Source organism: Leuresthes tenuis, unplaced genomic scaffold, assembly GCF_036924035.1.
Source record: "Leuresthes tenuis unplaced genomic scaffold, fLeuTen1.0.hap1 SCAF_4, whole genome shotgun sequence".
In the NCBI taxonomy this organism is placed as follows: domain Eukaryota; kingdom Metazoa; phylum Chordata; class Actinopteri; order Atheriniformes; family Atherinopsidae; genus Leuresthes; species Leuresthes tenuis.
This window is the reverse complement of record NW_027325358.1, coordinates 3,487,737-3,513,832: the sequence shown is the minus strand read 5'-3', so window position 1 is coordinate 3,513,832 and position 26,096 is coordinate 3,487,737. Positions and strand designations below refer to the sequence as shown.

General features: G+C 42.4%; 1 protein-coding gene across 1 annotated transcript; it reads left to right on the top strand.

Annotated features, from left to right (window-relative positions):
- The first annotated feature begins 19,873 nt into the window (after positions 1-19,873).
- Positions 19,874-21,053, top strand: sp6 (Sp6 transcription factor). The gene has a single exon (XM_072383729.1). It carries the CDS (start codon positions 19,990-19,992, stop codon positions 20,914-20,916), a length of 927 nt encoding a protein of 308 aa, XP_072239830.1. The 5' UTR covers positions 19,874-19,989; the 3' UTR covers positions 20,917-21,053.
- Positions 21,054-26,096: the final 5,043 nt, after the last annotated feature.

Below are 26,096 nucleotides of genomic sequence, written 5' to 3'. Positions count from 1 at the left end.
GTAAACTACAGCTAACCAGTGAATGCTGCTGCAGAAATCGTTTACCTTTTTTTTCAATGGTGAGAGCGGACGGCCGGCTGGGAGAAGGCAGGTTGTAGATACGGAGTCACGTGACGGAGAAATCCAAAGGTCTGTACTTAAAGGTCTCGTCTCGTCTGGCCACAAGCACAGCTCACCGTCTCACAGAGCCCAGTCCACACCTGTGCAAAGCAGGCCTGGGTGATGATGCAGCTCTTCATCATGAGTCTGCCTCCCCTTCGTCTGTTTATCAGAGCTGCAAACCCGCAGCCGACATGATACTTATAATCAGGTTCATGGAAATCCCTGCTAACTCCTGCACGTTTATACACACCAGTCAAAGATATTCACTTTTGTTTAATTCTTTTTTTAAAAGCCTGTATCCAAGTGTAATTAAATCCACACATGAGTTAATGTCTGTGTGACTAAAAGGCTGAGCTGGACAAACCTGCAACCTGCAGTTAAAGGTGCACTCCACAGTTTTACTCAAGATTAGGCAATGCAACCAGTTGGGTCGTGGGGCTCATGGGAGTCCAGATATAAATCCAATATTCACGCACAATTCATCTTTCATATCGTTTGCTGCCTACAGTAGACAATATGAGCCTTTTTTATTAATTATTTTTTAACTTATGTGGTGTCTAACCAAATTTCAGGATGTCTTTCAATTTAAATCACCAAAATACATCTGTTACAGAGGTCTAAGAATGTAATTTCTGTTGAAGAATTTTCCCCACGCCAGGGGTAAGTTGGACCATCTTGAAGTAAACTTGACGACAACAGTTAAGATAGTTTACCATTAAAAAACTACAAAGTGTAGATTTTCCTTTCACAAATTGTCCCATTCATTTCTTTAAGATAACTCAATTGACATAAAACCTACTAAAAGAAGTCTAAATTTCAATATCTTTGAATATTAGCATGTCTGAAACAGAAAATGTGTGCCTCCCATGTGCTCCTTCCACATGGCTGCTTCCACAATGAATCGTCACACTGAGACTCAGGCGGTGGCTCATCTCACTAACTAACCTGACTTAAAAGTGAGGAACACATTGAGGGCCTCAGTATCTACATGTTGACTGGAGAAAGTTGAGGGTCCAAACTTCTGTGACCCCAGAAATCTGACTTTAAGGGCCGTAACAATTGATTTTTCTCACTTAAAGGAACTTAAACCCAAAATCTAAATCTAACCTGAAACATGAAAATTAGAGAAAGCTGCAGAAATGCTATGATTATTTACACAAAGTTTTCAAGTTTCCAGTTGGCAAATTCAGCTGGAGTGGGAACCTGAAGTCAAGTTTAGAATCCAAAATGGCTGCAAGGCCTTAAAAAGTGGCAAAATCTGCAGTAATAAACATTTTTCATCAGTAATTCTGTCACTTTCTGTCCTAATACTTTCCAGCCTCTGCCAGTGAACATGTTACTACGATGTTTATATGCACAGAGTACAGCATGAAGGATTGCTGTGTAATGCTAATGCTAATGCTAATGCTAATAGCGCGCGCGGCCAGTCGGCGCAACAATAAGCAAAATTCCATTGATTTCCAACTTTGAGCACATCCTGTCTCTGTAAACAAAATGTCATTGTGCTTTTAACTGAAAAATGCTGAGTAATGCCTAGTTATCAACTGCTATCATTAACCTGGTTAGCAAACCCGCTGGTTTTCAGACTGTACAACAAGAGCTTGGTCAGCTCAGGTTGGACGTCATTGCTTGAGTTGGCTTCTAAAGTTACTCGAATGCACCGATGCTTTGTGGAGTTGCATTGTTGGAGATTTCGGCTGCAGTGATTATGACCATTTCAGAAAAAGCAATCAACTTAATAGCGACACCCTTTGACACCCGGCTCCCTGTCAAATTCAGAATAGAATTTAAGATTCTTCTTCTCACATATAAAGCTCTTAATGACCGAGCTCCATCATATCTTAAAGATCTCATTGTAAGATATTTTCCTAACAGAGCACTTCGCTCCCAAACTGCAGGTTTACTTGTGGTTCCCAGAGTTTCTAAAAGCAGAATGGGAGGCAGAGCCTTCAGTTATCAGGCCCCTAAAAGCAGAATGGGAGGCAGAGCCTTCAGTTATCAGGCCCCTAAAAGCTGAATGGGAGGCAGAGCCTTCAGTTATCAGGCCCCTAAAAGCAGAATGGGAGGCAGAGCCTTCAGTTATCAGGCCCCTAAAAGCAGAATGGGAGGCAGAGCCTTCAGTTATCAGGCCCCTCTCTGTGGAACCAGCTGCCAGTAAATGTCCGGGAAGCAGACACCCTTTCCACTTTTAAGATTAGGCTGAAACTTTCCTTTCTGATAAAGCTTATAGTTAGGGATGGCTCAGGTGAGCCTGAAACATCCCATAGTTCAGCTGCTATAGGCCCAGCCTGCTGGGGGACCTCATCTGTCACACCTTTCCTCACTTTGCTCTCTTTTCCCCTGTTTAATTTCTCAAATGATTTTATGTCCATGTGACATTATTGTGGTTATTAACTTGTGTTTCCCTGTTCCAGCAGGTATCCTTTGAATGGTGTTATGGTGTTTTTCCCCCCTCTTTTCCCTCTTTTCTGTCTTCTCAAACCCCAGCTGGTCGAGGCGGATGGACACCCTTCCTGGTTCTGGTTCTGCCAGAGGTTTCTTCCTGGTTCTGGTTCTGCCAGAGGTTTCTTCCTGAGTCTGGTTCTGCCAGAGGTTTCTTCCTGGTTCTGGTTCTGCCAGAGGTTTCTTCCTGGTTCTGGTTCTGCCAGAGGTTTCTTCCTGTTAAAGGGAGTCGTTCCTTTCCACAGTCCCTCAGGCTCAGGACGGGAGATTGGACTGAAGACAAGTTTCGGTGCAATCTGTTGGTTTCCTTAGCTAGGATATTATTTTTGAATTGGCTCTATATGAATTAATTGGATTATGATTACAATGAATTGAATTCCAATTGGCTTGAAATGGACTATATTACTTAAGTGCCTTGAGATGACAATTGTTGTAATCTGGCGCTATATAGATAAAATTGAATTGAATTTCTTTTCTCTCATTAGATGTGTTGCCATGTGTTCATTGTTTGTTTATCTCCACTCAGAACATACACTTTAAAGGTTTTTTGAGGGTTATGTTGACCAGGGAGCTGCCCGAAACACAGCTTCTCTTGCTGGGTTTTTTCTCTGGTTACATTCACACCGCAGATAAGAACGCTGAAGTGATGCAACAGCCAGTGAGTCGTAGGAGAAGAGTGACGTAGGGAAGTATCTCAGGATCTTGTTCAACAAGTGATGGCAAGTTCAAGCAAGAGATGGACAGACGGATTCAGGCTTCATCAGCAGGAATGAGGACGCTGCTCCGGTCTGTTGTGGTGACGAAAAGAGCTGAGACGGAAGGCAAAACTTATTATTTAGACCCTCTAAATGGTCACAGAGATGTGGGTAGTGTCAGAAAAAGCGAGGTTGTGGATACAAGTGGCTGAAATGAGTTTCCTTTGGAGGTAGAACTAGGGGGAGGAGCTTGACCATCAGGAGGAAGCTTGGAGTAGAGCCGCTGCTCCTCCACATAGAAAGGAGTCAGCTGAGGTGGTTCAGGCATCTGGTCAGGATGGTCACCTCCATTTGGAGGTTATTGGAGCATTTCAAAATGGGAGGAGGCCCCGGGGCAGACCCAGAACACGCTGGAGGGATTATATATCCCTTCTGGTCTGGGAAAGTCTCAGGATCTCCCAGGAGGAGCTGGGAGACGGATGTCTGGGTTTCCCTCCAGCACCCGTTGCCTCTGTGACCCGACCTCGGTTAAGCGGAAGATACCGAATGGACGGATTATACAAAAATTCCCAACTTACAAGGGATGTACTTAAGCTGCAGTAGGAGCTAAGACCCAATAAAAGCAGAGCACAAAAAAGAAGGGGAGCTGTTCTGCTTTCATTATTTCTACTCACTTGATTCACTTAAACCTTTGTTTAAAATGAATATAATTAGCTTCTTCAGGTTATCTAAAATAGTTTCTATCAGAATAAAGTCAGCAGTCAGAGTCTTATTGATGGCTTGACTTGATTAACTTTGAAAGAGGCAACAGGTCGCCATTCTTGACACCCCCCCCCCCCATGTTGCTAGAAGGGACAAATTGCAGCTTTAAATAGTTAGATAAAACATTTACTAGACAACTGATGTTTTCATGACACATTTAACTCAAAACAAACCTTCTAAAGGATGTGAATCAATGTGAGGCTGATTTCTCTGTAAAATGACATGCAGTAGATGAACAGAGAGGCGTAGAAAAATGCTGCTGCATTAGATTAATTCAAGGTTTTACAACATCTGAGCAAAAAGAGGGGAAAAACAAACCAAATAAACATTTATCCTGCAGTATGAATTGGTCACAAAGTGATACCACCACTGCACACGACTGCTTTTTGCCAGTGCTCTGCATCACATGTTGGCTAATCAGTGTAATTAAAGTTTCTGTGTGTCAGTAGTTTATAGCGTGGGTGTCTCCCATCACTGGTGCTTCATTGAATTGTATCGCTGACACTCCCTGTCTCAGACTCTGTAGGCACATTCAGTCCCCAGCACCTTTCACCTGCACTTTGCAATTCACCAGATGATTTCCTGGGTCCAAACAGGTCCAGTGTGGAGCACTTTGCTTTATTTCTCCAAATTTAAAACTGGAAAATATCATAATCTTATCAGGTATATAAATACTTGTGAGAATGTGACAGAAAATGTGCAAATTTGCTTGAAAAGTTGAGAAATTTGTTTTTGAGTTCATATAAAACCCATATTTTTTTACATACCGGGCTTTTATGCTGCCCCACTGTTCATCTTCTGCAATAAACCAATGTACCAACATTTTCCATTGAGCTTTTCAGGCGATTGGAAAAGCCCTCTCTAACTGTTTAACTATATTATAAATGTGTATTTATATGTTGTGCTGCTTTAATTCAGCTTCAGAGAAGAGCTACATGTAAGCACTAATGCTTCACCAGTTTTTTAATGGTTTGAGAAGAGATTTCATCACACTTTGATAGTATTGTACTACCGTTTAAAATGGTAATGCAGCCTTTTGTATAGAATAATCCCATCGGTTGAATAGTAACAAGCAGCATGGCATTAAGTAACAGCATTGCCTGTGCTATGAATAGTTGAACCTGTCTTTTCTCTAGTTGTGTAAACCAGCCTGACTGCATTGCAGCGACTAGCGCGGTTGTTTTTATGCCTTTCCCTGTGTCAAAACAAGTCTGTTATTGAGTGAAAAACTACTGCTCATCAATATGCATACCAGCAGATTCCATTCTTAAAACTGACTCATGCATGTTTCGGTGTTGCAGTCACAGAAAGGAGTTTGCATCAGCTCACTTGCACAGGAAAGAAGGAGTGTCAGTTTAACTGCTTCAGTTGAAACACCTGGACCCCACATTCATGCCACATTGGGAGGAGGTGTTGAGTTATTTTGTGAAGCAGCACGCTGGTGAGTGGCGTTTTCTCATGGCCCACTGGGAACGCTGAAGGCAACGGGACTGAAGAGCTGAGAAATTTTTGAGAAGACATCCTGAACGGCAGCAGGCAGCTTCCACTCCCTCTGCTGCCTTTCATCTCCCGGAGCGTGCTGACAAGCATCGCACATCCTGTCTGCCCTCACACAAAACACCACACCGCGTAAACACCCACCCGGCTACAGGCAGACACACCCAAGCGAGACCTCGCACACTTACACGGTGCACACACACACACACACACAGGTGTAGAAGCAAGCAGTGACAGAACAAAGCTAGCAGAGGAGTTAGAAACAAAATGTGGAAATACATCCTGATTTCACGCCACTTTGACCAGTTCTGATCAATGAAAAGTGGTAAAAAACCACAAAAAGAAACTGTCAGCCATGAATCCTTTTAGATTATTTCCCATCTGCAATAGTAAGTCTGCCTGGTTGTGTCCCTGGTTGACGGTGAAAATAAGATGATGCAAGACTGCATGTGTCGGTGCATTTCGAGCAGCTCTCAGCTCACCTGTGTGTACACACTCAATGTCCTCTCTAAGACCCACGCCGGCTTGTGGCTCAGTTTGTAAGCCCTGCCATGTGAAGCGGGCCGGCCGGAGAAAGATGAAGGGTGTTAAGGGACGGAAACAGCTGGTGAGAAGCCCAGAGGATATTAATCTGAGGAGGGAGACAGGATGGCAGCAGAGGAGGCCGTCTAATAAAGCATGGTATTACTGCAGCAAAGGTGTGTGTGTGTGTGTCTGTCTGTCTTCCGAGAGGATTACTGCTGAGCTGGAAAAATGTTTGCTGTCCATCTGGCTACTACAAATTTGATAAGTTACATTAGAGCTGTGCACATTTTTGGGTTATATGCTCAGGTCAAATCTGCAGGAAAATCTGTGATTATCTGCCACATTTGATGCATCCAGCAAAGCAATTTTAAGTCACACACACACACACAAAGAGGGGGTTTTTGGAAATTAGACAAAATAAAGTGATCCAAATTTTCTCTGAGCAATTAAAGTTCCGGTTAAAAGGCAGAGGTGGAAGGTGGGAGGGGAAGCTGGGCGGCATCAGTCGCACAGACAGAAATGACGGCGCCACTGCTGTTTAACAATCAAAGATGGGAGGCGGGGGCTCGCGAGGAAGTCTCTCCACGAAAAATACAGGTGTTTGGTACAATCAAAGCTCAGCTTGCAGAAATGACTGGGTTTGAAGTTGAAAGGGGAGGCAGGAGGAGGAGGGGAGGAGGGCATTTGTGGTGAGTGAGTGCTTGTATGAAAAAAAAGAGTGACTCAGAAGACAACTGTGGGCCGGTCTCTCCTCCGGGATTTTGAATAATTAACAAGGATAAGGAAGTTGAATACTAGGTGCTTACTGTTTACTTTGCTTGGATTTTTTCTCTCCCATTGCCTGTGGAGGGGAAGTGAGGCTTTAGCCTGCCGAGCTCTCTGGAGGCTGGCGTGTTGGCAGGAGGATTTGTCTGGGACACCGGTGTGGTTCCCGTGGGACTACAGGCAAGTCAACCCAGCCACAGGCCAGCGAATCAGAATCAGAACCAGTTTTACATGGTGGGAAGTTTATATACAAAACACACAGCCTTTAAGGAAAGTCCCAAGGTGTGCACACAGAAATAAACTGACACATAAACTGTGAGCTCAAGCTTGAATTAGTTTGACCCGAGAGGCAGAGCACAAGCTCCAAAAAATAGTTCCAGACTAATTACTGTAATCAAAAACACAAAGGATGCTAACAAGCAATGAAACTGTATGTTTAGGGTGTGCAGAACAGGAATATGTGTACAACTTTAGTGAGTCAGAGCTATTCACAGCTGCTGAGGAACAGTAAAGAGTCAAATAAGAAGATTCAGATTCAGATTGTTGTCTGTATGTGTGGTCAAAACAAAAAAAACAGCACTTTTTCTAGTTTTAGGGCCACATGAAGGAAAATTATAATCTTTTGAAAGGTTATTAAGAGGTAGAAATGTCAAGAATAAAGATTAAAATCAAAGTGTCGAGAATAAACTTAAAGTTAAAGTCAAATTCGAAACACCTGCGATGTGTCTACAAACTTCAGTCTGTAAATTACCGGCTGACTTTGCACTTAACGACATGTTTTAGTGACGAGGAAATTCAGTTTCATTCAGGACAGAAACACGATGTGGTAACAAGTACTTTAACTTTATTTATATAGCACCTTTCCTTCATGTAGATCTGAGTGATTCACACAAGCGTGACCGCAGTGAGAACAAAGTGACGGAAATAATGAAAAGAAGAGAGTTTAAAAGGGGTTTAGAAGTAGAAGTAAAGCTGCCCATAGTTCCTGACAATATGCAGTTTCACAAATATTTCAGCAGTGAGAAAGAGAGTCGAGAGGAAAGGAGCCACATGGCGGGACCTGATTTAGACGTTGCTGTGAGCCTTATCAAAGTTTTTAGTTTAACCGTAAAAGTAGAGCCTCCCAAACCCAAAGAGGGAGCTGTTTCCAGAGGGAAACTCCAGGGACCTCAAGCATTACGAGGAAAAATGGGAGCATGAGGTCCTGGAGACTGGTGGTTGATAATAACTCATAACGACACATGCAGTAGAAGCAGAGAGGATAGGTTTTATCACGAGATCCAATAAGAGAGTCCATCCAGTTATTCTATTCTGAATGTGTCTTTTTTATTGATGGTGTCAGTTGTTTTGTTTTTTGGGTTAAAGCTCACAGTTGCACCACCTCCTGAACAGGCTGTCGCCCTTTAGATGTGATCTGACCCACCAGAGGAGTCTCAGGATTCAACCTGACAATGGTATCAGATGATATTCTGCTTGTGCTTATCAAACTTGCTTGTTGGTAAATAGGATAACATCAACCGATGGACGGTGACTCGTATCTTTCTGGTGTGTCCTGGTTGTGTTGGCCTGAAACTCACGAGATTTATAAAAACTTTATTGTATCTGGCCATGAAAGAGCTGAAAAACTGGGTGAAAAGTCATTTGAAATTGTTTCTTTTTTAAGGGAAAAGTTATAAAAAAGTGTTTTATTGCCATTTGGATGTAGGAATTTATGCTCATTCATATTATTCATATTATATCATATTATTTATAGTGTGATGAACAGCCAAAATACTTAAAAACTGTTCAGTTATTTTTTTTTATAAAACTTATTGTTTCCCTGAAATTAAAAGGAAAATAAATGACAAAACAATAAGTATCTGCCCATGATTTCAAAATGAGTGCATCCTTAACTTCAACTTCCTTCTTTAAATGTTAAAGAAAACTTCCTCCTTCCATTCTTTCCTCGTGACCTCACTCCTTTGCAGTTTCATTCGCTCGCTGTGTTTAGCCCAGCGGGTGGGACTCGACAACCAGTAATCCAAGAAAATTATAATTCAAAGCGATATGTTTGAGTCGCTGGTTGAACGCACATCATATTGTTTCTTAATCTTAACCAAAGTAGTTTCAGATGAATCCTAACTTAACATCTCAAAGTAAAAAGTCCCAAACAAACTCTTAAATGTGACCCAACAGTCATTTTAGGACTATTTCACAAAATGCAGCAACTCTACAGAGCTATTTTCATGTCCAGTAGCATGAATAAACAGTTCAAACTGATATAAATCTAGAGATTGCATTTTTTCGTGACCAGTTCACATTGACCAGACTTTTCTTGGGTTGATAAAAATTTGAAATACAGCGATAATGTAAATATATCCTGTTATATCCGGGGGCAGGCTTTGAAATGATAATGATAATGATCAAAATAATAGTGGGCGGTTATAATAGTCTAACTTTCTTGCAAAATTAAAGAGGAAGATCCTGAGGGGTGAAAAGCTGTAATTTACTGAATGATTAATGGAAGACTGAGGCAGAAAAATTAGTTTTTGGGTTTCAGATTTTTATATAATTCAACCATTTACTGAAATAACATCGTGTGAAAGGTTTAGAGGCAAAAATCACTCTGTTGGATCCACTGAAGTGTTTGAAACATTTAATATGATTAAATGTGTAAAATCTTTAGATTTAACCGTAATCAATTGTGTTAAATAAATGTTGTGGAGCAGAAACAAACTGAAATGCTGTAGCTTAAAGAAGCATCAGGAGCCGATTTAGCTGCGTTTAATGACATCAAAGCTTCATGTTTAAGAATTTTGTGGTTTTGGCTTATGACCTGGAAACGGTTGTGCTTTCATCACCTCTCAGCTGGATCTCCCCGTGCATGAGGTTGACTCAGTCCGACCGTAACTCAACTACAGGTAGTTTTAAACTCTGCTTTAATATTGAGTGGGTCCCCCTTTGATGACTCGTTGCCTCTTGGGTTTAACAGGACTTCTGAATTTCTGACATCAAGCAGTCAGTCGCAGATCCTTTAAGTCCTGTGAGTTATGAGGTGGGGCCTCATTGGATCGGCCGGTTTGTCCCACAGATGCTCCATTGGATTGAGATCTGTGGAATAAAGAGGCCAAAGCAGCACTTAAAAGTATTTCCATGCAGGCGAGCACTTGGTCAGCATCATATGTGTCAAAGTTACCCCACAGAACCTGACCCAAAGCATCTCACTGCCCTCTCCGGCTTGCCTTCTTCCCAGAGTGCATCCTGGTGCCGTGACTCTCACGCAGACATCCACGTCTACAGGCCTCCTTTTCCATTGCACCAAGGTCCAGTTCTGACGCTCGAGTGCCCACTGGAGGCTCTTTCAGGGGTGGATATGAGCCGAGCTGGGCCCCCTGATCAGGCTGACACCTTTCTGTCAGAACCAGCCTCATCTTTTAGCTCCTCATCAATGAGCCGAGCCCATGACTCGGTTGCCTGCTCCCTGCTTTTCCTTCATTGGACCAGTTTTGGTTGGTCCGAACTGTTGGCAGACAGTGAGAATCCCTTTGAGCTGCAGTTGGGGAGATATTATGAGCCGTTTGTCCCTCTCAAAGTTTCTCAAATCCTTAAGCTCGTCCATTTTGTTCTGCTTCTAACACACATACCTTGAGGACAGAATGATCTCTGGCTCCCACCCATTGCCAGGTGGCCTGGTGTGGTTGGTTTGGATCACTAAAAAGTTAAAAGTTATGGACTGATTTGAATGAAAAAGCCACCAAGGGGTGGAACCCAACAAGAGGAGATTAATAACCCAAGTTATTAACAGAATTAATTAAATAGGAGTATGTTGAGGACACATCACATTCTCATGGTACAGTTCAGTAAAGATTTAGGACTTTATAATTTTCCGTCCATTTTCTAAACCCGCTTAATCCGTCGGTCTGGTTGTGTGTGTGTGTGGGGGGGGGGCCTATCCCAGCGGTCATCGGGCGAGAGGCGGGTACAACCTGGACAGGTCGCCAGTCCATCACAAGCAAAAAAACAAAAAGCCACTAAGGTGTGGATCCGATCCGTCAGAGGGTTAGATGAGCGCCATCGGATCGGATTAATGGCTAAATTACAATAAAACTGAGTTATTCAGCTCATGTAGAGACCTTAATCTGACAAAGAATCGGATTAAGACCCGAGATAACTCAATCCAAACGTGCACTGAACGTGCACGTAGACGACAGTGGATCGGATCGAGCGTTCTGCGCATGCTCCAGATTTTTTCCCGCGATCGTCACCCGGAAGTGGAAGGAGACGATATTCCTGTTGTTGTCGTCAGAAAGAAAGAAACAACGCGATGGAGAATGCGCCGTTGGGCATCGTCTGTGCCATAACCAGCTCATCACAGATGGAGAGGGACGCAGCTTCATCTCGCTCTGCGTTCGCCATCTTACTGAATGCCTGAGTTTGTTGTTGTTGGTGGTGAAGACGCCAACAGGAAGTGGCTCTATTAGCGATAGCTGAAATGGGGACAGCGCCACCTATGGTACCGGGGTATGACGTGCTTTGTGCCAGTGATTCCATTCATTCAGCGCCATATATCCAAGGATAATTACCCTCAGATAAGGAGCAGAACCCAACTGTAGCTATAATCCAGTTAATCTCATCATGGAGACCCACTGACTGTCTTCAGAGAGTTAGTTTTTAGTACTTTAGCTTCAGATCAGGAGTCGAATCCTTCAGTTTTAACCCAAAACTGAGGCATGCACTTGGGTTAACATTGTGTGCACCCCTAAAAACAAAGAATTACTCAAAAGTATGATTTGGAAAAGAGTGAGTAACCAAACAAATGATCTGGCAAAGAACAAATAAAAGTAAAAGTGAAATGGGGACAGCGCCACCTATGGTACCGGGGTATGACATGCTTTGTGCCAGTGATTCCATTCATTCACCGCCATATATCCAAGGATAATTACCCTCAGATAAGGAGCATAACCCAACTATAGCTGTAATCCAGTTAATCTCAGCATGTGGACACACTGAGTGACTCACTCCTCGACTGACTGACTCCAATTTCAGAGTCACCAGTTAACTTAACCTGCATGTTTTTGGATGGTGGGAGGAAGCCGGAGAGAACATGCAGACTCACACAGAAAGGCCCTGTAGCCGGAAGTTGCTTTCTAATTATTTTTGTACAAAATAGGCTTTTTCTCAGCAGGATAATCAGTTATTGATAACCTGATGCTGATCAGAGCTGCTGCAGCCACCCAAAACTGAACTTCTCCTCAGAAGAAAACCTCTTTGCAAGAGTGTTTAGAGAACCACAAACATTTCCATGTTCGCACAAAGTCATGCACAAAAGAAACAATATGTAGGCTGAGACAGAAATTAAAACTGTCACAAGCTATCAAAACACAGTTCAATCATTAGAATTTGTAACCCACCGACGTGATTTGACACCGTAATTAAATGTTATTAAGCAGACTCTTTCTCATTGTTTTGCATTGTTTTCACGAGGAAATATGCTTAACTGTTTAAAGACGTCGGTAAACACCATTTAGACGAGGTGTGTGGTCTTTAGCTGAACTGTTCCACGTACGTCCTCCTGAAAAACACACGAGATGTAACACAATTCCTCCTGATTTCACTTTTATTTTGCAGGCGTCGGATTTTTCAAAGTGAGTTTTAAATGGTTTTAAATGAAGTAAACCAGTTTGAGGGCTTTTCTGTGTTAAAATCTCACTCAGAGTTCTCGTGTCAAAGGCATTTTGTGATCAGTTCGCTCCCTCGTGTTTAAAAGATGAATGAATCGGGATTTTGTCAGTATTTGCTGCCCACCGTCGCGTATTCAGGTGGGACTGAGCGTTCAGAAAGTGCAGCTTCAGAAAGAGGAGCTGTGAGGGGAGGAAGTCGCTTCCCGCCGGCCTGTCTGTGGTCTGTGTTTGTCAGTTGATTTGAAGCTGCTCCACCAACATGCTGCGACAGGAAAGGAATTAACTCAGAGAGGAGACCAAATAAAAAAAAGGACCTCAAAGGAAAAAGATGTTAAAAACAATTAAATGCGTGATGCACATTCAGAGCCGCTTCTGCGAAATATTCAGCGTTTTGCACGCACTCTGAACCTCGTGCGGGAGTTTGATTGTCGTGTTGATTACTCTGAGGAAAATGGCTCTTCTTGGGAAAGTAAGGAGTCCGGATTGGCGTTTTTGACGTCTCATCCTGGGCCAAAACACCTCTCAGGAGGGTCTGACAGCTTCAAACGCTGCACTGGCGCAGATGTCCAGGTTTAAATGTGCCACTGAGTCATTTTATGATTAAATTAGATACTGAAAAATATATTAAGTGTTTTTTGTAACTTGTCCTTAATGTGTGCAAAGAATTAAACGACATAGTTGCACCATATTTAGCAGGAACATACAAAACAAGGGAAATGATCACAAATAAATAACTATACACACAAATATACGTATAGAACAAATATAGACACAACCTGCCACTCTTTCTTAGCATTTTCTACAGCTTGTGTAAAGACAGGTGAGCACAGATTGCTGAAATAAGTCATAATTGTGTAAATGTTCATGTACTCTTAGACAGAATCACAATTGGTGAGTTTTCCTTTTCAGACACGACTTTTGCACAAAAATCAATTCTGCATTATTTGTTATTTAAGTCTGATTCTGTGTTAAAGCTCCAAATAAACAGAAGGCAGTTATTTTTAACTCATTTAAGTCTTGTAACATTTTTCCACAGAGTTACTTTCTTTCAGCTTTTCTTTTTATTCGAGGGTTTGGCTCAAAATTAAATCCAATGACACAGAAAATGAATCCGTTTTATCGGTGTCACGGATGTTTGGTAAAGAAATGAAAAGAAATCTAATTAAAACACGAGTTATATGAGCAAACCTGACTCAACTGAGACAAAATTAGCTCAGAGCCAGGCCTTATAAATAAGGTGAATCAACATTAATCACAGATATATTAAGCGTGAAAAACCGTGACATTTAGCCATAAAATAATGTTGAAAAGGGCTTAATTTACTTAACCAACACATTTCTTTTTACCATCAAAACATTTACCTTTGTTGTGTTTTTTTATTTAATCTAAAACAGATCAAGTGTTACAGATGTGAAAAAGAGGAATATCCTCCAGATAAAGCTAATTAAATTAACTAAATTGTCCCAAATGTGAAACACACAAAGGAACTAGTCTTCGCTGCTTGTGGCACAGTTTAAATATTATTCTGTGTCTTCTTGGAAGTGTTTCTGGCTCTCAGTCTCTCAGATACTTTGAGGGCTGACTGGAAAAGCCACCGTAGCATACTGGGTTGGGAACTACTCTGATCTCTGAGAAAATAGGACATTCTATCACTGGAAGGTCTCGTTTTGTCTTAAAGAAAGCATTTCAGTCACTGGAAGTTTATATATCTGTACCCTGGACATGTCTGGATAACATCTACTGAGAAATCAGTGAAATGGGAGAATGAGTCAGATCCGTGAACACAATAATTATTATTTACCCTGCCGTGACTTAAGTGCTGTGTCTTTTCTTTTTTCTTCTTATTCGTGTATCTCTTCTGTGACGGTCTGTTCTCGTATGGAAGAAAAGTTCATGTAAAGTTTGAATAAACAGAATTTTAAAAAGAGAGAAATGGTTCCCACTTCTTCTTCTTCTTCTTCTTCTCAGCTGTTCAGGAACCTCTACAGCTGTGTTTTCAGGGGGACTGGACTGCAGGCAGGTCAGTTTAGCAGCCTGCAGTATGCGGTTTGTGCTGCTGAAATAAGCAACACCTTCCCTGAGAAATACACACGTATCACAGGATTTGTTGCTCCAAAATCTGTATTATATCATTGACAATTCAAGCTTCCCCTGATGTGTGCACTTAGATGTGGATATCAAGCCTCTGTCCGACTGAATTGAGCTTAAGTCCAAGGGAAGTTGCAGAAAAAGCAGAAAAAAAGGCTCCTAACTCAAGGGATGAACCAGTGTTGCATCGACACAGAACAGACAACTTAGCAAAGAAGCCATTTTAAATTGGATCTTTAGGGACTTTGTCACAAAGACACATCATTTGTTCCCGTTTCTTTAGCTGCATCTATGAAAAACAGCAAAGAAAACACAGTTTGACAGACAGAAAATAGGATTTCTGCAGCAACAAGGTGATTCCCAAAGAGCTATTAGCTGAAAACTTGGCATATCTCAGCATGGTGTGCAGTGTGTCCTTAAAACATTTGAGGAAACTGGGCAAGTGGAGGACAAAAGAAGAAGTGTCAGGCCTAAAAACTATCTACAGCAGATGAACAGGATCTGAAAGTGATGTCCTTAAGAAAGAGGAAAAAATCCAGCTGTGACCTGACAGGACCTGAGAGATGCATCTGGACCTTCAGCTGATCCATCTACTGTTGGCCCAAGCCTCATCAGAAATGGTCTCCATGGAAGGGTGGCTGTCAAGAAGCCGTTCTTAAGGAAGGGAAACAGGGAGAAAAGGCTGAGCTGTGCCAAATGACACAAGAAGTGGACTGAAAATCAGTGGCAACAGGTCTTATGGAGGGATGAATCCTCCCCAGAGCCCGGACCTCAACATTATTGAAGCAGTGTGGGATCATCTGACAGAGAACGGAACAAAAGGCAGCCCACATCCAAAGAAGAGCTTTGGGATGTCCTTCAAGAAGCCTGGAGAACTATTCCTGAAGACTCCTTAAAGAAATGACAGAAAGCTTGTCTCAGAGGGTTCAGGCTGTGTTGGAGAATAAAGGAGCTCAGACCAGAGATTCACTTTAAAGCTGCTGAGAACTGAACAAACTCTGTTTTTACCTCCTATCCTCTGTTTACATTTATATGTACTCATGTTTCAGCAAAGTCACTGCAGCATTTTCTTATTTTCCTGCTAATACATTAAAATTAGGGGTGTTTCAGGACTATTATTTTTCACCTTTAAAAAACAAAAATCTCTTGTATCAAAGACACATCACTATAAAACACATAATGTGTTCACATCAGTATCAGATTGTAAAATGAGGACCTTAAATCCACTGAATATACTGTAGAATATGACTTATTGCACTTGTGGAGGACATTTCACTCTTATGGGTTTATAAAAACGCAGCATTTTTCCTGCAGGAGCTGAGGAGACATGAAATGCAAACACTGGCTCTCCGTGATTTATGTGAGTAGAGTTCCTTGTATTACACCACATGCACTGTTCCTCCAAAGCAAGCCGTGTCCGTACATCTCGCTGCAAAGGGCGCATGTTCACCGGGGAGAGACAGCCGGCGGCGGGGGGCGGAGCCTGGAGGGGCTCAATACGCGCAGCCTATCGCAAAGTTTGGCACTCCTGAGAATGCTGCTTACCTGTGCGCCAAAGCGCTGATATCGATTCACCTGGACTGTCTGCGATGGAGAGAGGCCGGTGAAATACGATGAGGATTTTATTTTTCTGGACGCATTTCTCTACCAACAGAGCTGATCCCACACGAGTTTGTTCCAGCAGCTGATCCAAGAACCATCAGGTAACTCAGCCGTTTTCAGTTCGCTGTCACTGCGACCTCTGGCACTGTACGCGGTGCCGTGATCTGTGGGACCAGAAATCACATTAATAGCAGTTGTTGGGAGCTTCAAAACACAGTGAAATGCTGTGTTTGATGGAGGAAAACACAAGTTTCTCTACAGACGCGAATTTATGCCTAAAACTCGTGCGACTTTGAGACAAAAATAGAAAAATAGCAGAAGATCGCGACCCGGTCAAACCTAAAATATTCACTCATTGTTTGAATATTCAGAAAATGCACTTTAAACTGAGGAGGAGTAATATGAGAGGAACACAAATACGTCAGAAGGAACTTTTTCTGCTGTAAAATGTGAACAATTTTCATTGTGTGCCGAAAATATTCAACTCAGTTTTAATCATGCAGCGCAAAATCCCAACAATGTCATCTCAAGGCACCATAATATACCACAAATATAAGCTTCTGTCTTGTTAAAACGTTTTTCACTTCTCCAATTTGAATAAATATAACCTGCATGTTCTTTTTTTATTAAAAAAGTCAAACTTGTATGGGAATGCTTGCGTGAACATGATAAATTTTAAAGTCAAAAGTCAGTCTTTCTATCAGAAAATGACTTTAATCCTGCTGCTGTAGTTGTTCCATGCCCCCCCCCCCCCCCCCCCCCCCCCCCCCATAACCATAAGCATTCATCTGCTAAAACTGGGGATGAAATTGAGGAATATTAACTGCTTTATTGAAATTTATTTGAGTTTGGTGTTTGATCTGCATCTATAACAGTGTCACACATTAAAATATGAGTCAAAGTGTCAAAGTTTTCACCGAAGTTTTAAGTATTTGTAACTAAATGTGCTTAAATTTGCAAAAATCAAAGTACAACTACGGAGAATTGTCCAGCATATTACTGTAGAATTAGTTTGTAAAGTGAATCGTTAATGACAGAAGTGAGACTAGTTGAATTAACTTTACACACTGTTGGATAATTTAATCTAAAGCAAGGCTTTGTGTTTTATAAACTGTTATGTTTTGTGTTTAAAAATGGAAAAAATATCCTTCATATCACAAAAAAGTTTTACTTCTACTAAAACAAAGCACAAAAATGTCACTTCACACAGCATTTGAGTACATTTGAATAACTTCACACCAAATTAAATTTGATTTTAATGTAAGAAGACGCTGAAAATTAAACTAATAATTCATTTATTCATAAAACTGAAACAAGAAATAGTTTTTTTAAAGAATAGCTGCCGTTGAATGACGTGTGATGGAACAACCCGCAGCTTATTTTTCCCTGAAACCATCACATCTCACACGGGTAAAGTCGGCGGGAAGCAGATTTACGGTCGCCGCTTCCACTCTGGAGACCCGACAGAATTAAAAAATCCCTCAAAGAAGAGCTGGCCTGAGACCTGATGTGTAAATTCTAGCAAAAGATAATGTAATTGAGTCCAAATTTGTGTTATACAAAGACTTAAATGATTCAGGAGGTGAGGCTGCCATCCATAGCCACGGCGCTGGAGCTGGTGATTTGTGCGGCCTCGTAGATTTTTCAGGTGAGACCTTGGTCCTCGCAGCTGTTTGTTTTAACATGTCCAGCATGACGGCTGCTCTGTGTTCACAAAAGCGTTTGATTTAGGCTGAAATGTGTTTGAAGTTTGTCATTATAGACTCTTCTGACATCTGAAGTGTCCCCTGCCAAACTGACATGCTCCTCTCCATCCGTCTTCTGCTTGAAGCAGGTTAAAACAAACAGCCTGAAGGTGGCAAACGGGTTCGGGGTCCACATCTGGGACGGGCCGGCGCAGGCAGAGACAGACAGCTACGCCCGACCTGCTGATTATTGAGGGAAATAGTTCTAACTTTGGTTAGTTATGCTTTTCCTGTAGTGCAGTAATAAAACCATCACTTCGGTGCTTTCTTCCCTGCTGCTCCCTCATTGGACCGCCTTTCCATGGCAGACTTGTAAAACGGCGCCTCTGCCGGGTCTTGGTCGGGCAGGTTTTATGACCGCAGCTCTGTCATTGCGATGCACCTTCCTCCTCCTCCTCCTCCTCCTCCTTCCAGGTTGCTGCCCTCAGCCCCCGGGGCCCCCGTTATGCCAGCTGTTTCCTTCAGGATTTCGGAGCGCTCCCAGCAGTTCAGCGAATGGAGGAGGATGCTGCTGTCTTGGTTTGTTTACGGGTTTGTCAGTAAGAGCAGAGTCAGGGGAGGGGGAACCATCCCAACAAGCGTCTGAGCATTCTCAAAAAATTACAGAGCAGCAGCTCTGGCTCCAGGTTGACGTGAAATATATCAGCTTGACCTTTAACATCAGACCTTTTATTTGAGGATTCCAAACTAATTGCTTTACGATTTCATTGGAAGTTCAAAGCAGCTCTGAGTGGCTTTGACTCAAACTCTGAGACGGAGGAGTAATCCTCTCAGTTTTGCTGTATTGACTCAACAAATTGAGCTCCACAGAGGAGATCTTTCACTGTCACTCTGACCGACTCCACCTGCTCTCCAGCTCTCTGTGACGGATCCACACAAAGCCGGGTGCTGACCTCTCGTTTCTGGACAGACTTACACAGCTCGGTATGTCAGATATGGCATCACAGGTGATCTCCAGACTGAGATAGCATCTTTTTAAAGCTGCAGACTGCTTTACTGTTTCCTGCTGTAAAGATAATTGTAGATGTTGGAGGCTGTGATGGTGGAGGGGAGCAGTGGAAGCCAACAAAACTGTCAGGAGCGAGAACCTGTTTGCTTTTTAGGTCTTGCTGGCTGCCCGTTTCTTCTCATAAACTTCCACAGACTTGTCTGACTTTAACGAGCTTCGTGTCACCTGTTGAAACCGGAGCCCCTCCTCCGGCGCGGGGCGCCTGACTGATGGCGAGATGCACGTTAGCGAACATTCCTGAAGTGTGTTGGGGACAGGATGCGAATCTCAGAGCGTGCGCCCGTAATTACACACATATAGTAACTGTTCTGATGTTATTATTGTTGGACTCTCATTCTCAGGCTCCTGAATGCCATCAGTCTGCAACTGTTGATGCTTTCTTGCCGCCAGTGTTTAGGAGGGGGCTGTTTTACACGTCCCCTTTTGTAACTTGCCTGGAGGGCTGTTGTTGTAAATCATGTGTGATTCATAAAAAAAAAGAAAAAAACTGGTTCTTCTGTCTGCCAGGTTTCATCTTCACAAACCTCAGAGACGTACAAATAGACTTTGGCCTGCAGCCATACCTCCCTGGAACTTCTTCCTTTACCAAACTGCTCTCCTGTCAACACTCCCCTTCGCTCTCGTCCCTCCCCCCCCGCTGCCTCTGACGATGTTGTTTTCTTTGCGCTCGTCTTTGACTGTCCTCGATGGGAAGTACCTGGCAGCGGATCCATGTGGCAGGCCTCTGCCTGGACACGTCCGTCTTCCCCTCTCTTCTGCCTCCACGGCCACGCAGCGTGAGAACTGCGGTATCCATGGCAATGAGGGAGGTGTGCTTAGGGTTGGTTGTTTAAATGTTTAGAGTGGAGGATTTAGGCCCGAGTGTCTGCGCCTTCAGTTCAGAAACATTAAATCTGCAGGAGTTGAGTGATTTTAAAGCCTCGAAGTATCAGAAAATGTAACTACCGGACCTTTTTCTTTGTTTGTTTCTGCAGGTTTTCTTTATCTGGGACCATCCTGCCATGTGGTGATCTTCACAGCCTTACCTAAAAAGACACTGAACAACTCTTTGAGCTGCTGACTTCACCCACAGTCTTGCACCTGCACCAGCTGCTCTCATGGCCCACCCATACGAACCCTGGCTACGGACAGCACCACCTAGTGGCAGCTCAGACGACATGAACATCCCCTCCTGGTGGGACCTTCACCGGGATGTTCAGGCAGGGAGTTGGATAGACCTGCAGACGGGGCAAAGTGTGGGCTTGCCTTCTGTGAGTCCGGGGGGCTCCATGGGACTGCAGCCCAGTTTAGGGCCCTATGGCTCTGACCCCCAGCTGTGCGCCCTGCCGCCAGCTCAGCACGCTCAGGCCTCGCACTCGTCCCACGTCTTCCCCCAGGATGGTTTCAAGATGGAGCCAATGGGCCCTGAAATGCTGCAGCAGGAAGCGTTCTCCATGGAGGAACCTCAGGAGACTTTGGTGTCAGCTCGGCCCAAGCCTCAGCGACGCTCCTCCTCCCGAGGCGCCGGCCAAGCCGTGTGCCGCTGCCCCAACTGCATCCACGCCGAACAGATGGGCCAGAGCACTGAGGACAGCAGGAGGAAGCACATGCATAACTGCCACATCCCCGGCTGTGGAAAGGCCTACGCCAAGACCTCCCACCTGAAGGCTCATCTGCGCTGGCACAGCGGGGACCGACCGTTCGTCTGCAACTGGCTCTTCTGCGGCAAGAGATTCACACGCTCTGATGAACTGCAGCGCCACCTACAGACACACACTGGTGCCAAGAAGTTTAGCTGCGCCTTATGCCCGAGAGTGTTTATGCGCAACGACCACCTGGCCAAGCACATGCGTACACATGAGTCCCCGCCAGGCCACGGGGAGGAGAGGGTAAACGGAGACGGGAGGATGGATAAAGGCTTTGATGCATCCTCGCCGCCGCAGTCATCATCAAACGTGTCTGCGTCTGACAACACGGAGCCGCCGCTGAAGCTGAAATGTGAGACCGACCCGTCAGCCTCCAGTGTGACAGGGCAGTCCGGGTAGTTTCATCTCTGTCAGGACATTCAAAGGTTTAACCATCTGCTCCCCTCTTTCTCACAGAGGTGTCATAGTCTTACAATAGAATAGAGAGTAGAAGAAAGATCTGGACTCACGGTTACTGATGAAAGCCGGATGGAACAGCTGTGAGTTTATCAGCTGAGTGTGTTCACGGATAATCGTGATGCTGCAGCTCACAGAAAAACAGGAGCTTTCTATATTCTGCTCATAAAACTCTCCTCTGTGGTTGCTAAAAGGAAAAGATGTCAAAGGAGGCGGCAAAGCGGAAGCTTTGGGCTGCTTCAGAACAACCGCTGCTCCAGCTCCAACTACCAGTGTGCCGCTAAGACTGGCACCAGTTCAGCAGGGGAGGGCTTGTTTACAATGAAACCAGTCAAACATGTCACTAAAAGAGAGAAACAGATTGATTTACCACTTTTAGAAAGGAGGAAATGGTGATATTTTCTTTGGTATTTAATACAGTACATACTGTACTGAGAGACGATGCAGCATTTTTCTTATTCAAAAATGGTCTTCGGCCATTTTGATGCTGTATTGTGCAAAAGTCTTGATCCACCCTTCATTACTTTCTATTTTCTTCCAAGTAGCCAGACTTTATTATAATCTTTTAATGTAGTCTTGAGTAGTAGTTCTTCAGGCTTTCTGTTTTTCTTTGGACATTGGCTGCTTTTTCACTCATTTTCAGTCCAGTTCTTGTACCATTTTCAAAGGAATGTGCTTTTTTTTTTTTGCTTGTTAAGCCATTTAACTCTGATCTATGAATAATTCAAGCATAAAAAAGGCTCCAAACTCAAGGGATGAACCATTGTTGTGTCGACACATAACAGACAACTTAGCAAAGAAGCCATTTTAAACTGGATCTTTAGGCACTTTGTCACAAAGACACATAATTAGTTACATTTGAGGAAACTGGACAAGTGGAGGACAAAAGAAGAAGTGTCAGGCCTAAAAAACTATCTACAGCAGATGAACAGGATCTGAAAGTGATGTCCTTAAGAAAGAGGAAAAAAATCCAGCTGTGACCTGACAGGACCTGAGAGATGCATCTGGACCTTCAGCTGATCCATCTACTGTTGGCCCAAGCCTCATCAGAAATGGTCTCCATGGAAGGGTGGCTGTCAAGAAGCCATTCTTAAGGAAGGGAAACAGGGAGAAAAGGCTGAGCTGTGCCAAATGACACAAGAAGTGGACTGAAAATCAGTGGCAACAGGTCTTATGGAGGGATGAATCCTCCCCAGAGCCCGGACCTCAACATTATTGAAGCAGTGTGGGATCATCTGACAGAGAACGGAACAAAAGGCAGCCCACATCCAAAGAAGAGCTTTGGGATGTCCTTCAAGAAGCCTGGAGAACTATTCCTGAAGACTCCTTAAAGAAATGACAGAAAGCTTGTCTCAGAGGTTCAGGCTGTGTTGGAGAATAAAGGAGCTCAGACCAGTTATTGTACAAACTCTTTTTTTTTTACTTATATACTGTATTTACATTTATGTTTGTACATTTTAAAATAAATCGCTGTCATGTCATGTTTCCCTGGAAATATATAAAGAAATGAAGGGTTACTCAAGACTTTTGCTATATAATATAATATATTATGATATAATGTGATATAATATAATATAATATATTATGATACAATATAATATAGTATAATATAATATGATATAATACAGGAAATGGGAGATCTGTGCACTATAATAGGTCGTTTTTGCTGTGTTTCTGTTTCCAGTGTAGTTTTGTGTGTGAACAGATGCTCCAGATGTAACACACCAAAGCAGAGAACCAGTTTGTTGATGTGAAAAAGGTAAAAACCCACAAATCACAACAAGCTGAACCTGAACAAAGTGAAGTGATGAGAGCCTCTGGGCCTCGCCTCCTGGACCTTGGACAGAAAATGCCGCCTGGTTGAATGAATCTGGGTTTCTGTTGGGACATGCTGAGGACGGCAGACACACATCTGGCAACAGAACAGAAACGCAACCCCACAGATCCGCCCTGTCAACACCACAGGCTGCGGGTACTGAATGAAACCTCCTGTGCAGCCCCAAGATTTAACACGTCACTTATGGTGAGATTTATCCCCCTGCTCTGCGGCCCCCCCAGCTGCTCTTTTGTTTTGCTTTTCTTACCTTGAGCTTTCCAGTTTGCTTCACCCTTTCTTGTCCTTTTCGTCATGTTTCCAGCAGCTGTCAAAATCTCTCAGAAAACACATTCTGATTTAAAGAAAAACAGCAAACCCAGCAGCTAGAACGCCACAAAGGTCAAAGTTGAGCAAATATTGGACTTATGTTCCTCTGCTGGACAAAAAAATGTCAGACATGTGTCTGTTGGAGGTGTAATTTGGCATGTTTCTTTTCATGTTCACTGTAAAGGTGAAAATGGGGTCATAATATGTCGTGTGGGGCTCTCTGAGCGACCGAACACAAATGAACAGGAGCTTTATCGAAAGGTGGAACACAGTGTTCACATCAGACCTGCCGAAAACTGCTCAGGCTTTGGAGGAAGCAGGAGGCTGCGGTGCTAATTCTGTCCAGGTTTACCTCTTTTATGATGCTCTTCCAAACGTCGTCGGCACGGCGACTATTTCATTTACCGGTAAAGAACAACAGCCGCTGGTGCACGCGTGTCAACGCTGAGAAACTCAGAAAACACAAGATGACTCCGTCCCTGGAGAATCTGCAACAGAAGTTAGTTAGGTTTCTTATTTTGGGTGGAAAACTTTCATAATCAATGTATGATCCGTAGTTCTTTAGACAGCCGAGTGAGCAGCTTTACTCTTATCAACACTATTAGGATGTAAACCATCACAGACCTTCGGCAGACTCTTATATGTTAGGGAGCTTGCATTATTGTAGGCTCAAGGTTGCTGTATTTATGTATAGAAGATAAGATATGGAAGACAGTGCTTATACATTAGTCAATTATTGTGTATTGACTAGTATTATTATTATTTGCTGATGCTCTTATAGACAGAATTAAATATATTTCATTTAAATTGGTTGTTGTAGTAACTGTCTTAGTTGTGGAGACTGTAATAAGATAACTTAAATATGACGGTGTAATAACTTGTATTTAATCTATGATTGTCCTTTATTAAAACAAAATAAAAATACGCTGTGTTCATGTCTGAGTTTTAATGCTTCACCCTTAAGTCATGCTTTTTAACATCAGTACTGTGGGTTTGCTGCTGATCCATTCCCACACATTTACACTCTGTATATGAAGAGGTTTCTGTTTACGATCACACACCACTGAGCTTATCGGTGACAATGTGTGAGTCGGTGTGTTGTCCAACGACACTTTGATACGTGATGGGATCGGATCACAGGTCTTCAGACTGGAAGTCAAACACTGAGCCTCACGGTTCACAGAGAAGACGGAAAAAGTAAATGTAAATGTAATTTATTTATACAGCCCTTTACAACAATCCATTTCGGTACCAAAGTGCTTTACAGCAGATAATAAATAAAGAAAAGAATAAGTACAAAACAATAAAATAACAATAAACGCAATAAAATACAGCAAAATTGAATAAGATAATATAAAAGTGTCACCATACTACTGGGTATTAAAAGCCATCTGAAATAAATATGTTTTTAGCCTAGATTTAAAGAGGTAATAATAAGGGAACAAACATGTATTTGTTGTTATTATTACTATAACTTGTTGCTTGGTGTGTTTGCATGTCTGTATATTTGTCTGGAGGTGGTGGATTTATACAAAGTGAGGAGGTTGCTTTTTATTATTGATTCCGATCCATTTCTGGATCCAGGATTTCTTTATCCAGCCTCGCCTTGTTATGCAGCCTCAGTCTGCTCTATAACAGTATATTTTCAGAGCTTATCAGGGATTAAAATGCTACTCTGTGGCTGATTCTGATCTATTAATTTTTAATTAAATGACAGTGAATGGTTTGAAAGAAAGAAACATTATATTTTAGTGTATTTTACCATTTAGAAACAGCAACTGAGGCGTTTTCAACACAGGAAATGCTGATTTCTATAAATTTGATAAAAAAGTGTCAACAACAGGATTAATATGTTTCATCATGGTTTATGTACATATGATTTATGTACAGCGAGAAAACCTTTTAATCTGCAAACAGCTGCTTTGATTCCCACTTATTCCTGTCTCCTTCACTTTCCTTTACTCTAACACATGAAATGTTACATGAATTTTACATTTGCTTGTTGTTTCTTGAGGATACTTGTGACCCTTTATCATCGTGTAGTGTTACATGTTTCACTGGGATTTAATTCTCATTTACATCTAAAAAAATCAATCAAACTTTTGGTCAAAAGCCCAAAGCTGTTCAGTGACACAGATGTTTGGATCTTTCACAGCAGCCAATCAGGAGAATTTTACAGGGCTTTGCCCTTTGGGCCCCCCTACACCACATGTTAGCTGAGCTTTTGGGAAGGTAAAGTCATCCAGAGAGACCATGAAAGAAATATGAGTATAATAAGCTAAGAGACAGAACTTTTAATTCCAAACAAGGACTTGAAACAATTCAGGAATATGTTAGATTGACAGAGTCAAAAGTGGCATTTAAGTCTAAAGTCATTTGTTTTAGTTCAGTTGGTAGATTGACAGCAACAAAACTGATGATCCCATCCTGATGTTGGCCTTTCAGAGAAGTTTGACGTGTTAAAGTTTTTGCTCCACCGCCTCTTAAATGAATGTGTTGTACATCTTTCACCCAAGGTCCTGACCCTGAACTCTTATCAGCAAACAAAACATTAAGACTCGTTTGAATCACAAATTAGATTTAGAAGCACTAAAACATCTTGCAAATAGATAGTATTAAATATAAGTTTACCTCAAATTAACTGAATTATTGTAAAGCTACTAAGTGATTGCATAATAAAAACACAAAAGTTTGTCCTATATTACAAGGAAAATAAATCATTTCAATGTACTCTACGCTGCAGGAAATAAAATAATTGATTATTTGTTAAGCAGAAAGCACGGCAGTGATGTCAGCATGAGCTGGCAAAATACGTTCTAGTCAACACTATTTATACAGCTAAGATATAATCAAAGTGTATTTATTTTAGACTGCTATATCATAGAACAAGATGAGGCTGTGGAAATGTCGGAGCTTTTCATAGGTCCTTGAACGCACCAATATCTGTAACCGGAAGTTGACCCACACAAAAACAGGAAAT